Source organism: Columba livia, chromosome 3 (genome assembly GCF_036013475.1).
Source record: "Columba livia isolate bColLiv1 breed racing homer chromosome 3, bColLiv1.pat.W.v2, whole genome shotgun sequence".
Classification (NCBI taxonomy): domain Eukaryota; kingdom Metazoa; phylum Chordata; class Aves; order Columbiformes; family Columbidae; genus Columba; species Columba livia.
The window spans coordinates 57,574,272-57,591,695 of NC_088604.1; the positions used below are offsets into that span (position 1 = coordinate 57,574,272).

The 17,424-nt window shown below is 41.6% G+C and overlaps 1 protein-coding gene across 3 annotated transcripts in view; it reads right to left on the reverse strand.

Moving 5' to 3' along the window:
• The window catches only part of ARHGAP18 (Rho GTPase activating protein 18), a 96,372-nt gene that overhangs the window by 56,719 nt on the left and 22,229 nt on the right, over positions 1-17,424 (reverse strand). The window contains exon 1 of one of the 3 annotated variants that reach the window (XM_065056918.1): positions 10,284-10,544. The exons of 1 other annotated variant lie outside the window; for it this stretch is intronic. Coding sequence is in view for 1 of the 2 variants with exons in the window: in XM_065056916.1 (XP_064912988.1) it covers positions 9,842-9,918 (77 nt within the window). In the remaining variant the exon portion in view is untranslated. Of the gene's footprint in view, positions 1-9,841; positions 10,135-10,283; positions 10,545-17,424 lie in introns of those variants that run through there. One more of the 3 variants, XM_065056916.1, reaches the window with a different exon arrangement.

A 17,424-nucleotide genomic window follows, 5' to 3' on the forward strand; every position in this document is an offset into this window, starting at 1 on the left:
ACTGACAACCACCCACAATTTAGAAGCTGCACTTTAATTTACTTCATTACAGTGTGCGGGAATCCAAGCTGGGCTTTTGTTTCTTTCGGTGCAGCAAGCTGCACAATGCCATGTGCAATGAGGGGAAGGCAGGTTATCTGCAGCTCCACAAGAGGAATGCAGATGTTCCCCGTTGCGTAACACACCTGGATCCCAAGGATCTCTACTCATATCACAACCTGCCTTTTGCATGTAGAAGCCAAGCACACAACTGAATCACTGAACAGTGTTAAGTCAGGACTAAATGAGCTGGAGATAAAGCTTAGGCTAGCTTCAGAGTCGCTGCTAAAGGACAAGTTGTACTTGAACTGACTTAAAACCTGTCAGTACAAGTTAAGCAATCAAATATCACGTTAAGCTGGCACAGATGTAGCCTGCCGCCAGAGGGTTCTGTCAAATCCCCTTCACCTGTGGGTTTCTGTCACTTCCCTTGCACCAGCATCATCATTGATGCAGTCACTTGCTGAGCTATGTTAAGATACCAATCTGTCTGAAAACAACACTTGCAAAAAATATTGCTTTCAGTTGGATTTTTTTTGTTTTAAATTCAGCTCAACCTACGTCAGTTGACTCAGAAATGCCAGTGCCAGGGCAAGAAAAACATTAGGAAAAGTGTAGGTGAGAGGTGGAAGGAAACTGCAGTTTCAGTGATGTCCGCACTCTTTTCAGCCTCATACGGCCATAACATGCACCCACTGTCACTGCACACCAAAACTTCTGCTGGTTAGGAGGCACTCTGAAATGATAAGAAAAAGTTTCAGGAAACAGCATGGCATCTCTCTCCTGAGATAATACATTCAACAGAACATGAAGATATTCCTCAAATCTTTCTGAAAGACGGGCTTCTCAGAAGATGACACAGCCAAGCCACAAGAATGAGTTCAGTAGGACACAAAAGCTCACGCTGTAAATGGGTTGTAATGATGAGGATGACTATTCCCATAGTGAGAACACTGTTACCAGTGTTTCTATATCTGGTTGTGGCAAAGGGAATCACACAGTGAGGCTCCAGGAGCTACGCTATGGATCTGTTAAATCCATCATCCCCTGGGCAGCTGCTGAAAGAGACAGTATCTTTCACCAGTAACCACAGCTCTGGTCTCTGCTGTGCCTGGCCAGCAAGTCATGGCTGCATGTGTGACAGCCCTTGACAGGGTTTCATCCCTGTTCCGCAGCTGAGGCTTCTCCTTACTGCCCCAAGCCTCTTGCTTTGTAGCTGGGACCACAGATCCATAACCACAGCTATAACTCTGATTACTATGTGACTCCCTGGGCCACTACGAGCCTACAAGAGCTTTCCCCTTTATTTGTGCAGTTAAAATCTAACTTTGCATGCTCTCAAACCAGGGGCAAAGCTCCCTGTTACCTCTGAGATATAGTATACTCCTAGACCTTGCTGATGTATTTTATTAAAGGCAGAGAATTTCCTATAGAATATTTCATCAGTGGCAATGAGTCCCATCAACTATTGTTCTGACAATTACACAGAAGTCAGCTAAAAACAATCAAGTGATTAAAAATAATAAAAATTAAACATTGCACTTCACAAAGCACACATCACGAAACATTAGGCAAAGAATTCTCACATATCCTCTTAAGTATTTTCCTGGTTTTCAAACAGGAAAGTCAAAAGAGCTGACTTCCCTAAGCCACTGTGAAAGCTGTCTGTGTGGTTTAGCAACTGGCAGACAGGAAAAAGAGGAAGTCTGAGGAGTGGTAAATTGAAGAATTGTACTGATGCTAGATCAAGCAAAACATGCCAACTGCTCTACTACCATCTGGCACTGAGTATACATGACAAGACATTTATTTGCTGAAGACAGCATTATTCTTACCTTGATGCTTTCTCATGTGTGGCATACCTTTGATCATATTTCTAAGCAAGCTAAAAACATTCATATTTGCTCCTCCTTGAATACTCTACCCCAAACCATTTTAGTCCTCCAACAATACCAGGGGCACAGCAAAGTAAATACGGTAATATGTTTTTACATATTTGTCACCCTTTGGCCTAAGAAGCCTCCCTAGGAAAGGATGTTGTAGAAAGACGACAGGTAAAATAACTGAAATGCTCATTAAAACATTTCAGGGCTAATGGGAATGGGATGCTGCAGCAGAAAGGGCAGCGAACAGTCACAGAACAAGGGGGAATATTGAACAGCTTGTCCTCACAGGAAGGTATGACCAGGTGAGTAATTATGTCTGTGGACACTTTATTCTGCTGCAATACATGAGAGCTGGCACAGAACAATGACCGAAGAATAAGTTCATAGATCCAGCTTTGTAGGAGAGGCACAGGGGTAAACTGCTGTCATAAAAATAAACCTCAGAAAACAATGGCTAAAATTCTACTTGTGAAATAAATCAAGCCTATCTATTTTTTACACATCCAAATGCTAAAAAAACAAAAAAAAAAAAAACAAAACAAAACAAAAAAAAAACAAAAAAAAAAAAAAAAAAAAAAACAAAAAAAAACCACAAACCCTGTTTTTTTGTTTTCCTATTTATTTGGCAATATTTAAATTCCCTGGTTGAACATGATTATTTTAAGACCAAAACTCCAAGGCAGAGACAGGTTCATTGAAAAACCAGCAGCCCTCCCAAAACAGTCCACTGGAACATTGGAAATGCTCAAAATTGATGAGTGTGGAATTTTTCTTCCCCTGGACAAGTAGATTTACCGAGGAGTGTGAAGTGACAGTCGGTGACCTGTGTATAACGGAAATCTGCAACACCACCCACAGCAGGAACCTCAACGTAATCACTGCCTCCGTTCAGCCGTAGTATTCCGAATCACATCAGAAAAAAAATGAAGGTGCACACTCAGTATCTCTAGTAAAAAAGCACTAACGATAGAAAAAGGTGCTGGCATTGCATTACTGACACATACCTGAGTAGCCTTTAAAAAACCTTGCAGCTTTCAGCTCCACCCTCACTAGTAACAGTTACGAAACAAAAGTAAAATATTGGCAGTAACAGTAGGCTATAACACTTTTTAATCAAGCATCAGTACAGCAGACTGAATATTACATTAGTCTTATTTAAAAACAAGTTAAATAATTCTGCTCTTTAAAGAAAAAGAACTCAGAGAAACAATTAAAAAAAAATTCATTTGATAACACACAGCACAAAGGTTGGAGTTCAGATTTACACAGCTCCTCTGGCACTTTGTTCATCAGAAGTACATTTAAATTCCAATTTTGCATAAAGTCAACATGCTTATAACAGCACATCTAGCAATACATTGTATTACGCTCTGTATCATCTCGTTTTGTATACACTCAAGAAAAAAAGGTAAAGCCCTTAATTAAAATGTTCAAAAGGCCTTTATGCTTCACATTCCTTATAGCTAGACAAGCATGACATCTTATTCTCTGTATGTCATTAAAATAAAAAGGAAAGTGTATATACCGAGGGCCCTGATTTTCCTCTTTTCTGCTCTGTAGCTCCATTGATTCAGCACAGTTATTCTCATTTTAAATCTATTTAAGGGCCTGACCCAGAGTAGCAGTGAATAGACTGTTTTAAGTGATAGCAGAACACATTAAATCAAATCCACACCCACGACGTTGGATAATCTAGGTCACACAGTGAAGTGGGCTTGTTGAAATAATGTTGTTTTATTATACTGACAGATGCTAAATAGATGTCTAAGCACAAGACAGTGACCATATTTACACAACAAGGACTGCACTGAAAAAGAGCTTGGGCAAATCTAGGGCTCAGAAAGGCCAGGCAACTCAATGTGAGTTCCACCAGGATGTTTCGAAAAACAAGATAGCATGATTGCAATACACACAATTGGCTGCGGTGGCAATTAGTAGCAAGGAAGTGATTTTATCTGTGAAGCTATAATAACACTTGTAAGACTGACAATGAAGCCCTGCATGTAATTCAGGCTGGTGGTGAAGGGTAAGCAAAGTAGCAGGACAAGTGTAAAGAAGGATGCCGAAAATGCTGAAGAAAAGTGTCACAAAAGGGGTTCTCAGACTGAAGAAACAAAGAGGCTCAAAAGAATTATTTGTTTTGCCTACCACGATAAAATTGAGCAGCAACTTGTCGATAAGTAAGAGGAACTAGGAGGCCTTTTTGATCAATTGGAAAGACATAGCAAGAAACAAAGGCAGGAGCAAGACAAATTCAAAGAAGAAATATCGTGCAAACTGTGGGTAGGGGGGACTCCATGAAGCAGGAATCAAAGAAGCAGGAAATGTTGGGACACCAGATCTTGCTGTCAGTATATCAAGTTACTGGGATTAATACACTGGTAACTAAGCAACACATTAAGGGTCTGCAGTATACTACATATTTATACATATGTGAAGTGCAAAAGACATAAAAGCAATTCTAAATAAAGCAACTTAATGCATTGTTGCCTGTCAGTTGTATTTGAAGATGTTGGCAAGCACCAGACAAGAAACACTGTTCTAAGTAGGAGGCAAATCCAAGGTAGGAAAGATTTTTCTAATGCATTTAGATGGAAGACTGTGTTCATGTAGAGCCTGCAAACTTAGCTGATAAAAAGATTACTATGATTCTGTAAAATCAGATGTAGTGTGATAGGTACTAAGCTATGCATACTGGCATCAAAAAAGACAGTTTATAAGGGTTAGGAACAATTAATGCTGCAATGATACAGAACACATGAAATCTGTGCTGTATTAGCAGATTGCAAATGAAATTGCAAAAGGCTGCACCAACTTAAGCCAGTTGTGAGTAATCAGCTTGCGAGTTTGTTGCTTGTACACTGAGCATTACATGTATCCCTCACAGTGCTTTAGTCCTTCATACTGGATTTCACTAGATTTCAATTCCAAGAGTGAGTCACTGGTGGGAAAAGAGGGGGAAAGGAATGAGGGCTTTTCTCTCTGAAGGAATGGAGATGAACATTGCCCTTGAAAAAAAGGCATGAATTCATGCTTACTACAAGGCTGCTTCTTGGCTTAAGATGCAAACTATTAAGTCTCTAGATTAACTGAGCAAATATTTGAATAATGAATGAGGCAGATTATTCTGGTAAGGAAAGAATAAACTTCTCTTGCATGTCTGATTTGCAATGTCTATCATGGTAAATATTTGGAAAAAAAAAACATATATTGTGAAAAATTCACAGCAGAAGTCTTTGTCATTTTTCCAAGCTCAAAGGACTTCTGTCATCTGGTTTCTTTCTTAGGGAGTTCAAGCAGTGAGTCAGTGATTTAGACCACAGCTGTATGTGGAAAATACCAAGCCTTTCAAGTGCCTCACTTGTCATCCATCCCCACAGTGAACACAAATGCTACTGCTACTAAGTTAGGAAAGCCCATACTTACAAAGACATATAAAAAAATAAATATTCTGGTTTATGCTGACTTGCACAGTAACACACAAAAAAGGGCACTTTTCTACAACAAAACCTGAGACCCCTCAGTTTCACTGCCATACAGAGCCAAGTCACGCAGATTCAGTAATGATGTGGGACAGGGAGCCTGAGGGACCACAGGCCCTGGCTGGCAGGTGTCACTCGAAAAAGGAGACCTGAGGCAGCAGCAATCTTCTCTCATACCGCAGCCAAGGGTTACAGTACTCTTTCCAGAACTGGTCTGGGCTTCAGTTTCATCTCAGGGAAACAACTCATCATTATCATTTTGCAAGTGAGGACCAGCAAACCAAAACCAAGATTTAAATAGGGCAAATAAGGGAAGGTGCAAATACTACACGGCCTCTGAGGAAGAAGAGACATATCCCAAGCTCTATGGAGTCCTTCTTAAAAAGCCATTAGCAGTATGAGGATTCACAGGCCCTTGGGGAGCATGTTAAACAGGCACTAGCTTGCGAAGCTTCAAAACTCAAACTGGTCTTCCGATGGAAGTTAGAGAAGTGCAAATGAAGTGGCAGCAAAGTGCACGTGCTGCCTGCTGGTGAGCAAGCACAGTGACTCACTGGAAACAGATACCAGGAGGCTGTGACTCACAGGACAATCTGGTGAAGCACAAAGACAACACAGAACAGCAGCCTCCCAGATAGGACAAAGGTATGGAGAGAAAAATACATTTTCAAAATATTTTTACATACACATATATACACATATACATACACGTGTATATATATGCATACGCATACACACATTCATCGACGCTACAGGACAGAAATACTCCTGTAGAAGACTTTCTGGATGGCATTCGATTGCCTGAGGATAAGCCCACACAGCCATATGAGAAGCCTGTTGTTACCTGAAACACCTGCATGTGGCTGGCAAATATGACACAGGACCTGTAGTCCTTTCTGCCACAGTACATAGGGTAAAATTCCTCAGCAAGTAAACTAAATGGCACTGGACGTCTGTGCTTAAGGGTGTGGATTTCACGTGCATGAGGGTGACATACCTACAAGCAGTCATTGAAACAGGGTCTTGAACTGCAAGGTGTCTGATTCACTCTTTTTTTTCCACAGGCCATGTAACAACAAATGGCTTCAAGGGAAAGCAAGAAGAAACATTTCCAAGTTTGTGCACAGACATCACAAAGGAGATAAACCAAAATGCACATAGCATGACAGCCAGTAGAGCATTAGTGGATCTAATGGGTGAAAACTGGGAAGTGAGAAAACTGATACAATACAGAAAAGAGAGCTATTAAAATTGAATTTTATACTGGCTAACCTGCCTTTGTAATTTCTCTAAGTTAGTTCTTAGATACATACTTGGATATGTCACCCGCAATCAATATCTACAACTGTATGAATACATCCCTCTAACCTTTACTTTAAAGAACTACTCTATAGTGAAGACGACAGCACCAATGTCAAACCTGGAAGTAATGACACCGAGGCTGCTCTAGATTTTAGCCTAGTGAACCAATGGTAGGGCAAGCCTTTCCTAAAGGAAATGTTTCACAGGCTCACTGTGTCTTTCAAGGGTCAAAAAAGAACAGAGAACTATCTCAACAATCTATCAGCTCAGTAAAATTCTTCAGTCTTATGAAGCAAGACTTCTTGCATGCCTGAAGGAAACAATAAACGGTTAGGAAGTATAGCCCTTTCCTAGGATGTCATTTTGTTTGGAGCACAGCCAAGGTATTGCTTTTTCCAGGATGTACCACTGCCACGCTTCCCCAGCTCTCCAAAGACAATACAATCTCTAACAGGCACTATTTTGAATGCCTCTGAAAAAAATAATTCAACAGAGTTTCTCTATTAATCTTTCCAAAGGGCTGTTTCATTACAGCTGGCATGCTATTACGCTAGCTTCCTAATATTCTGATCCCTGTTAAATATCACAGAATTTTCAAATTAGCAGAGAGATGCTAACCTAGATACTGAAAGATGTTCTTACTCTTTTTTAAAAAGGCAAAATAAGTCCTACTATCACATCAGTACTAAGATGCAGAATCCAGACTGCAGAACTGGTGCATTTTCACATTGTGCAGAGCATAACAGAAGAATGTATTTCCACAAAATATTTCAGAATTATATAGATTTGGGAGTTTGCTCTATTTTTATCATGCAGATCTGCGCATCTTGGGGATGGTGATGAAGACAAAGTAGTTAGAAAAATGAAAAAAAAAAAAAATCCCACAGAAAGGTTACACTGTTTCAGAAAAGTTCTGTTTATTTAAAAGAAAAAAAACAAAACCAAACAAACAAAAATCACACACACACACACAAATAAAAAAGAGCCAAAAAAAACACTACAAACAAACCCACAAAAACACAAGTGGTCATTCCAGTCCCTCCATGCCTCATGAAAATAATATTCCCCACCTCTCTCACTTCAGAAACAGGAAAACACTGGAGATCCAGGGCAAAAAGGAGATTAATCAGAACCATGGAACTGACATCCTGGGTAGTGAAAACTGGAGAGATGGGACTGACTTCCAAATTTAGAGTGGCACAGCAGAAAGACAGAGAGGTGTCCTTCAGGTTCTCAGTTTAATGAGCTAAATGGAAAACATGCATGGCTTGTAACACTGCCAGTAGGGGGACTCAGGCAAACTAACTGGGAATCCCCTGTTCTGCGCATCTTTAACATCCATATTTTTTTACTCTAATTAAGGAAATTACACTGCTTTTCACATTAATTTCCCTCCCACACTCCCTTTCTCGCACAGCTGAACAATTTTTGAAGGACCACCATTGCTCGCATGGCAATGTCTCAATTTACCCAGGCAGCTGTCCCCAGAAGCAGCTGCAGAGAACTTTATGAGATCTCTGCTCCTAACGGTGCAGCATTATTACGAGTGACAATTTCCTATGACACAGAGGGGCTCCCAGCACTGTGCTCATGGATCCAGGACCTCTGGGGGTTATGAGTGACTGCAGCTTAGAGACAGGTATCAAGGCAGCCCCACGTTAAAAAGGGGGAACCAATCCTAACAGTCTACAGATACACAGATCCTTACTCACGAGTTATCGCAAGGAGAGTAGTTTTTATTCTGTCTCTCCTCCATGGGAAGTTTGAGGAGGGGTATGACAGGTAAAAACACTAGAAACAATAACTGAGAAGGTGGTGGATTTTGTGATTTCTTGTCAAAATGCACATATTTTACATTCAATAGTAAACAACTAGATCTGTAGTACCCTTATATATGTAGCTAAGACAACAGCAGGACTTAAAGCGGGGTTGATAAATAACACTACTTATGGAGAAAGAAGTATCTCAACAAAAAGAGAGGCATGACTTCGTGGTTCAAACACAGGGCAGGCTGTATTTGTCAGTTCAGTTCCTGCCTTTGCTGTGGACTCCTGGTGTGACATATCACAATGTATCAGTTATCTTTTGACCAGGGTCAAACATGGTACTTCCTTGTATCTTCTTTGATTCAGGCTGTAATCTCTTTTATCATACACACTATTCCTATGGACACGTGGAAATAGCGTGCTAGTTTCAATACCTTCCCAGTTTCATTTGGCTTCTTGGCCTTAATAAAAGTCCCATCTTTATCAATGGGGCCTTTGTTGACAGTTTCAGCAAGGAAGAGGCAAGACTGAATGGGCCATAAAGACAAGACTCCCATTTCCACACAGCAGTCTCTCTGGTCATTGCTATGGAAAAGCCAGCAGTGCTTCTGCCTGTATTAAACACATGCTGTGAGGCACTAGGTGGTCCTCAGCCTTCATATAAATGAAGCTGACTTCTTTGTCCATTATCAGCTCCACCTTTTAAGCTAAATGACAAACACTTCCAAAAGTTTATCTTGACCTTACTTGCACGTTCCTTCCTTTTATCACATTAAAACAATAATAATTATTATAATAATAAGAATGCAAAGAACAAAGCATTAAAGTTAAAACAGGTTACGCGAAAATCTATATACTCCAAAGACTGCTGCGGTCCAGCTCCCCCTGAAACCACAGGGCAGCAGCACCCACCACTGCATCCTACACGCCCTCCACACGCCAAGTCTGAAAACACACCGACAACACGCTTGGGTAGCCACGGGACTGTTTGCAACTACAAACACCTTGACAACAGCCGGCGTCTGCTGTTGACACTCGACTCCAAGTAGCCCAGCAAAAACGCCTGGGGCTTCCACAGCGCGCAGGGATATTAAACAAAGGAGAGGGGAAAAAAGAAAAGAAAAACCCTTTGGGAGGAGACGGGACAAAGAACAGAAACAGGGGAACCCCAGTCCCCGGGGGACGGAGGAAACACCTTCTCCTCGTGCAGCAGCTTGCCGCTGAGCCGGCCACCCTGCTCCTCCACCACACGGCCCGCAGCCCCGCGGCTGCAGCCGCCCCGGCCCCGCCAACCCCGAGCGCACCTGCCGGGCCGAGCCGGGCAGCCCCGCCGCCGCCGGCCCGGCCTCCCCGCGCCGCCACTCACCCGCCGGGGGCGTCGCCGCCGCCGCTGGGGTGGTAGGCGGTGAGAACCACCCCGCGGGAGCCGGACCGCCAGTTCATGGCGTGCGCCGCCGCATCCCTTCTGGGGACGCCAAGGCGGAGCGGGGCAGCCTGGCCGCGGCCCGGTGCGGCCCAGACTCCCGCCGGCAGCGCAGTGGGGCAGGGCTGGGTGACGGCAGCGCTTCCTCCGGCTGGCCGTGCCCCTCCTCCCGGCTCGGTCGCCCCACGGGCGCGGGCGGCGGGAGCCGGCGGCAGCGGCCGTTCAGCAGCGCGGCGGGACCGAGCGGCTTCCGGAAGCGCGTCCTGCCGCCCTGCGCCGCACCCGCCGCCGGCGGCAGCTCCACCCGGGACGGGCCCCGCGCACCGGCGGCCGCCCCGCCTGCCCGCCCGCGTTGTCCTTTTGTGTGCTCGCGTACATCACGTACTGCTAAGAACCAGCGTTCCCGAGTCAGGCTGGAGTTGTTTAAGGCATTGCGAAGAAACCAGTCAACTGAAGAAAAGTTGCTGCAGAGCTGTGTAAGTCGCCCGATGGTCGGTGCTGTGTGCCACACGCCACTGGCTGCTCCCGTCAGAGGTGGCTTACGAGACCACTGTGTTTCAATCAGAAAAATAAGGAATGTTTTCGGTATTTGGTGTTTATTTCATGCATTGTCCATTTCACAGAATCACAACGTGATTCTGTGCTTGGTTTAACTTCCCATGGCTTTTTTTTTTTTAATTGCAAGCTGTCGTTATAAAAATCACAGCAGGTGGCAGCGTCGGGCAAGGACACAAGGTGACCGAGCTGCCTCACAGATGCTGTGCCTTGAACCAGCTGCCATTGCCTCCAAGGTCGTGCTCTACCAACCAGCGACACCTGGAGCAGGGCAGCCTTGGGTCAGCGTCCTCTGCACCTCAGCACAAACTGATGAGGTAGGACTCACTGCCTTAGTATTAGTTTTGGATTAGTAGGCAGGACCTGTAACACAACACTCAGACCTGTTTTGTTTTGTTATCCATGGCAACAACATAACCAGTAAATGTATGTACACTACTTAGGTTTGTAATTTGTGTCCACAGAAGCCTATGATTTGCCTGAATTAGAATTGCTTTGTGCCATAAGTGAATGGACTGGCTTCAATATGAGCGTAATTTGAATTGCATTTCCCTTTTTCTTTTAAAACAAAACAAGTCATGCAACTTCTTTGCTTGCAGTTAAACATCTGAAAAATTCACCACCAGGCTATTTGATGTGTTCTGGAGCATGCAGGTATCAAGTTCGGAACCTTCACTTATTAAAACTGTCACACACTCAAACCAGAATGCTGCGTGCTGTCACGCATTTTTCTGTGCAGCTGTTCCCTAGCACAGAGCTGCCAAGCAGGGCCAGCACATAAATCTCAACCTACGGTTGCTGTGAAGCTGTTCCCAGCGGAGAAGCAAAGGGAAAGAACTTCCCATCATGTTTGAGCAAGATCAGTTTGTCCTTCAGAGTCCTTGGTGCTTACAGCTGGTGACTTTGCAGAGTTCACAGGTGATATCCAGACATAGCTGAATTTTGTCATTGATTTAAGCAACTGATTTCATCTAGTAGGTTTCTTCTTCAAAGGGTGGCCTACTACAGAGTGCCAAACAGGCACTCCCCGATTTCTTTAAAAAGAGTAATGTCACTATGAAAGAAGAGTGTCAACATTACAAGCACAGGAAAATTTGGCTGACATTCAATAGACCAACCATTACAGAGGTAACTTCTTACAAGACTGAAGGTCAACTGCTGCCTTAGTTTTAAGTTCATATAAAGAATGGAGGGTGGGAGTGGGTTTAATATAGCCTGCCTCTTCCATGGCTTCTGTAAGATATTTTGTCTGTGGGCAGCTGGCCAAGGTGTTTTGGCTAAAATATTTTTGTATTGTTAATTCTTAATCCAAACTTTCATATTAAATAAAAAATTATTAAGAAGTAAACATTACTACCAACTGATGAGCTTTGCATATAAATTAGAAAAGAGAACAGGTCTATTTTGAACTATGTGTGTTTTTTAAATTTTTACAATTTAGAGTGCATAGAAAAGAGGTTGGTGCTGCCCCACCTCCCCAGATGTTCTCAGTTTCCGAAGGGAATGGGTAAAAGAGAAGGCACAGCTACAATTTTGCTTAAAAAATGGCTTGGTAAGCACGGCTACAACAGCTTAACTGGCAGTATGCACCAGGAGCAATACACTGGAACAAATTCTCTGCAAGTACCTACTCACAGGAACATACACAAAAGCAAGAACATGAACCCACTGCAAAACCCCACTCCAATCTCAGGCTGTGTCCAGTAGGCAAAACTTGGCCTAACTTCTCACATAAACATACAAATAAGACTTGTCTGTTTTCACTGCTCACTTTAGAAGTAAATCTGCATGAGATGAGAAAACGTCCTATTAATGTATACCAGTACACCTACCTATCTGCTGGTGCCTTTGGGTCTTTCTTTAAATGCATGTGTGGATAATAGTCAAACAGTCTATGCAGAACCCACAACAATTTTCTGAAGAACCCAACCTCTTTCTTTTAAACTAAATCAAGAACACTAAGCATGTAAATACCAGGGTCCTTAGGACCCAGCTGTTTCTAAAACCTCAGCTAATTGGTTGCATGCCAAATACTCCACTTCATTATAAAATTTCCTTCAAAGAATCACTAAAAAAATAACAGAAAGAAAAGTAAAAACATCTAAAGCATTCTGTGTTTAATGAGTGCTTTCCAAAGCCCTTTGCCCAAATCAGAGATATATTAGGTGCTAGAAGAACAACAATATAAACTGCTTTTTCTTTGATAAGCATCTTAAAACACATCGTAATTAAGGCACACCATAACATGCTGCACTGCTGCTGTAAAAAGAAGAATGCAGAAACGAGATGTAGCCAATGTGGCGTCACCAGGGACTGCTCAAAGAAAATTTTACTGCAAATGGAGAAGGGGAAGAACCTGCCTCGTTCATGGAGGGAGGAGATTAAGACTGGCAAAATCCAGAATGAGTTTCTACCAGCCAACTGAAGAGTAAGAAAGCTTTGTTAAGTATATCACAAGGAGGGTGGGAAAGGAGCTAGAAAGAAAGTTCTATTAATGAACGAGAATAGAGATTAAATTACTGATAAAACCACCAGAGATACTGATTCCCTTCTTAAATCTGTCTTTAATATGACGCACTTCAAACATGGAAGTGGATTTAGGAGCTTAACTCTAGGCACACCTTTTTCTTTACTATGTTTAACAACATGATAGGATCAAACTCTGCTGTTATGACAGCATAAAACCAGAATAGTTTTCTTTGATTAAATATTCCCAGTTTACAGTGGAGCCAGCTAGACAATTTTGGCCTACAGATGTATTATTGCTGTAAACAGACATGAATATCACCGCTTTCTTTCACTGGTCTATCTTCTGCCGAAAACAACTTGCACCCAGCAATTGCTGAGTTTGCAGTTAATATTCATGTTCTTAACAAGGTACAGGAATGCTTATTTGAAAAGTAAAGTTCTTTGTAATCAACTAGATAAGAATGCACCATTTGAGGCATATAGTTTTATGTGATGAAAGGAGATATCACTGAGATTACAAATCAGTCGATCTTGCTACAGAATCCAAGACTGTCAAAGAGTTTAAATACTAAGATGTCACGCAGTGCCTTTACACTTAATATCATCAGTTGTCAGAGCCAAGCAGATCGCGCAGGGTTCTCATGCTTCGTGCTCTCTTTGCAAAGCAAGTGCTAAAAAGATAACTTCTCAGCAGTACCATCCTTCATCACTGCTTTACAGGGTTTGAGCATGCATGTGTTCGACATATGCTTTTGACTTTTCACTGCAGAGCGCTTTTTTCCTTTTTAAAGGTTTCCCAGATTAAAAAAAAATCACACTGATTTTCATATGTTGTATAGATATGTGTTTATATAATTTATATAGGTGATGGATGATTTTTCACACTCCATGTTCCTGATGATGCATGAATTACCAGCAGGTAAAAATGCAATCCACGGAAAAGCACTGGCTTACAGAACGCAAGCTTACAAATTTGAATTCACAGGCTGACTTCAATGGCAGTGGGTGGATTTATTCCTGCTGAGGTCCAGAGATCCCTCTGGAACCAATGCTGGAGCATTTAGACAACTGATGCAGTCCTGCAGTAAAGTACAACTGTACTTCAGGACTTAGAAAGTGTATTTTTTAATGCAGGAAAGTTTCATCCTTTCCCTAGCATTATCTACTGTAAAATATGTTCATATGGGTTTTAAACTGAGCAGAAAATGTCTCATCAGCTCACTCACCTAACTCACATTCAAATAAAATAGCAGCACTTCCATTGTCCAAATTGTGTTTCCAGGGTTCCAGCTAGCAGCCAGAAAAGATGTGAAATAGAAAGTTGCTTGTATATTGTAAGATGGAATCTAACCCTTATTATGCTTCACACTTCATGTATTGCTGCAGTCCACTACACAAAGAGCTACATACATGAGCAGTGTTCTGCAGCTGTTAATAATCAATGCTAGGAATAATATAAAAAAGAATATTACAGGTTAGCATACTCAGGGTATGATTTCTGTTACTTAACTCTTGATGGCTACACCCATGTAAGTGATGTTATGCTCCACTGAAAGTCTGTGACAGAAATGTACTCTTAGAGAGTAAAATCCTCTGCCCTATGTTAGACATCCACTTTAGGATATAAAGATGAACCGTGCTCTAGAATTTTCTGTTTATTTCCACTGACTAGAAGGGATGACTGCATAAGTAGTCCACATGCAGATGTCCACATCTGTCAGATAAGCTCCAACTTCAATGCTTTTATGTTGCCCTTCAAAATATGGAAGACGCAACGTACAGTTACAACATGCACCATTTGGCATACACAATGTGGAGTAGTCAGGACTCTGAAAGGTACAGTAGTGGTATGTAAGAGGGTGCTTATATATCCCTGAATATAAAGCTGAGGATGAAGTCACACATGTACACAAAAAGCAGACTTGTACACAGAAAGCTGGTAACATGTTTGCTAGCCAGCACATTTTTTGTAGTCTGATCCTGCAAGCTAATGTTTATCCTACATCCAAATTTTCATAGGATTTTTAATGGCAAAAAATGTCCAATACTATCAGGAGGCAGCTCGAAACATGGGGGAATTTAGCAAGCAAGACACAATTGGCACAGAAGCAACGCCATGGGCATGGCCACAGGTAAGAGAACTGACACCCTCCCGCCTTCCTGAAAGTTTTCATCTTCTCCCTCAGTGCCCTCCATGTACATATGTAAACAGCTGATTTGTTTCCCATAGCAAAAAGAAAATAAGAAAATAATAATAAGAAGGGACACTTGCAGGTTTCTCTCTTTTTTTTGCAAGTTGCTTTACAATGTATCTGGTGCACTCTGGTGGCTGTTTCTGTAATTCTGAATTCAATGACTTTGCAAAAGGTGAAACAGTAATTACCGATGATGTTTTTGAGATTATCCATACAAAGACTAATGAAGACATGAATTTATTTCAGTTTATCCAGTTTGGAGAAATTCAGATCTCACCCATTGCAGCCCATCTACTTACCTTACATAAGTCGCAGGGGGGTTTGAGTGATTGAGGTTCTTGTGGCATCTGTTTATGTTTTTGCTCATGGTCAGACAGCTGCTGAATTTTACCCAGAGGTATATCAGTTTCAGTAGCAGTAATTTACCCATGTTTATTTGTAGTGTGACCTTGTACAAACCCTCATATCAATTGTTGCTTCCCGTTCCCTATCCATGTAATGGAGCTAATCATATCTAGCTATTCATGAGGATTATTCACCATATGTTCAACTACACTGAAAGGTACCAGAAATGCAGGATATTACTTCCCATCACATCACTGTTTACTTTCTTTTGGCGTATGATGGTGTATCTCCACAGGAGGTATAGGACTTCTGGGGAAAACTTAATACCATAAACAATGTTTCATGCCACTTTTGAAAAGTCAGCATCAGTGCTGGAGACTAAGGGATTTTCACTGGTGACTGTGAATGCTTCCTTTCCCTTGAGCTAGTCTTGATACAATTTTAGTTTTATAAAACATCACATATGCCACTAATTATGAAAAAACAGTGTATTTTCAGAATATAATGGCCTTGATCATTCTTAATTCAGCCAGAGCGTTGTCTAGATGTGGTGCACACCAAATGCATTCACTGCATAGGTAGATATAATCTACTAGAGTATAAAAATGAAATAAAGATGGAGCATGCTATCTCATGTTTCTGTTCAATCCCATTTTACATTTATACAAGACAGCTGTTTAATCCTTCAAAAAGAGCTTTTCTGGGTTAAACATGCCACATGGTTTTAATTTTCTTTCAGAAATCTTCCATCCTCCTGACCATCCTTGTTGCTTCTTTCTGCATCTGTTCCTCCTCTCTTCTTTAAGTCAGGGAGAAGACTGTGGTATTCAGCATTCACGGTGGAACTGAATGGGTGAGCAGACCAGCTGAAGTTTCATCAAGTGAGATGGAGATGGTGCTAGCAAGCGTGGAGAACATAACTTGAAAATAAACATATGATTTGCTGGTTTCAAAGGCAGGCTGTATCCATCACTCAGGTTCATGGTCTGTGTTAGACACTCCCCTCCTGCTTTAGATCAGGTTTGAACAGCGGCTGGGATAGCTTTTTTAGTCTACATCTGGATAGGAAGTCGAAACCATGTTCTCTCTCACATATGTTCACTAAGTCAGTTTACACATTGACTGGGAGCTTTTCTGTTTGTTACCCTTCTAATTTTGCTGTTGCCTGCAGATTTGATCACAGCTGAATTTGTGGCACAGGAACATCTGGTGAAGTAAAACATAGAGCAGCCATGAAGGAGAAGAATTTCTTCTGAATTTAGTCAATCAGAAAAGCTCATGAAAATCGTGACACAATCCCAAACTGAGCTAGCCAGAGCTATCCAGAAATGTCACTACGAGCTGAGAAGAAATGCTTCAGAACAAAGAAAGGAACAATTGCATGAGTCATGGGCTGCAAGAAAGAAAACCACTTCTCTCTAAAGGCTTTAAAAGTGAAGATTACCCAGTAAAACTTCACATTAACACAAAGCAAAATATTCTTAGTTCTTTCTTATTGGCAGAAGCATTCACTTTGCATCATTCTCTTTCATCCCAGACAAATCTGAGAAAAATGTTTCCCTCTCAATGCAAATTCAGCCACCCTTAATATGGAGTATTCCAACCTGTCAGTATTATTTTTGCTAGTTGGAACTGAAACAATCTTCTGAATTCAACATGAATTTTAAAAATGGCTCCTATAAACTCAGAACTGCATTTTCCAGAAATTTAATGAAAATCCAAAAGAAGGGCACCATACTTTAACCACACGTGAAGTCCCAACTACAGTTTGACAAATGTCATTTCAATCAGACAGCATCTCTTAAAGCTGTGTGTTTAAGTATCAGAGACAAGTCAGAAAGGAGAAATAGAAGTCCCCACATTCTTGCTTGTTTTCTCTGTTTCATCAGCTTACCAGCCTCGTTTCTGTTATGCTTCTATTCTGTAAAAAAATCGTCAGTTAACACAACTAGAATTTTTTCT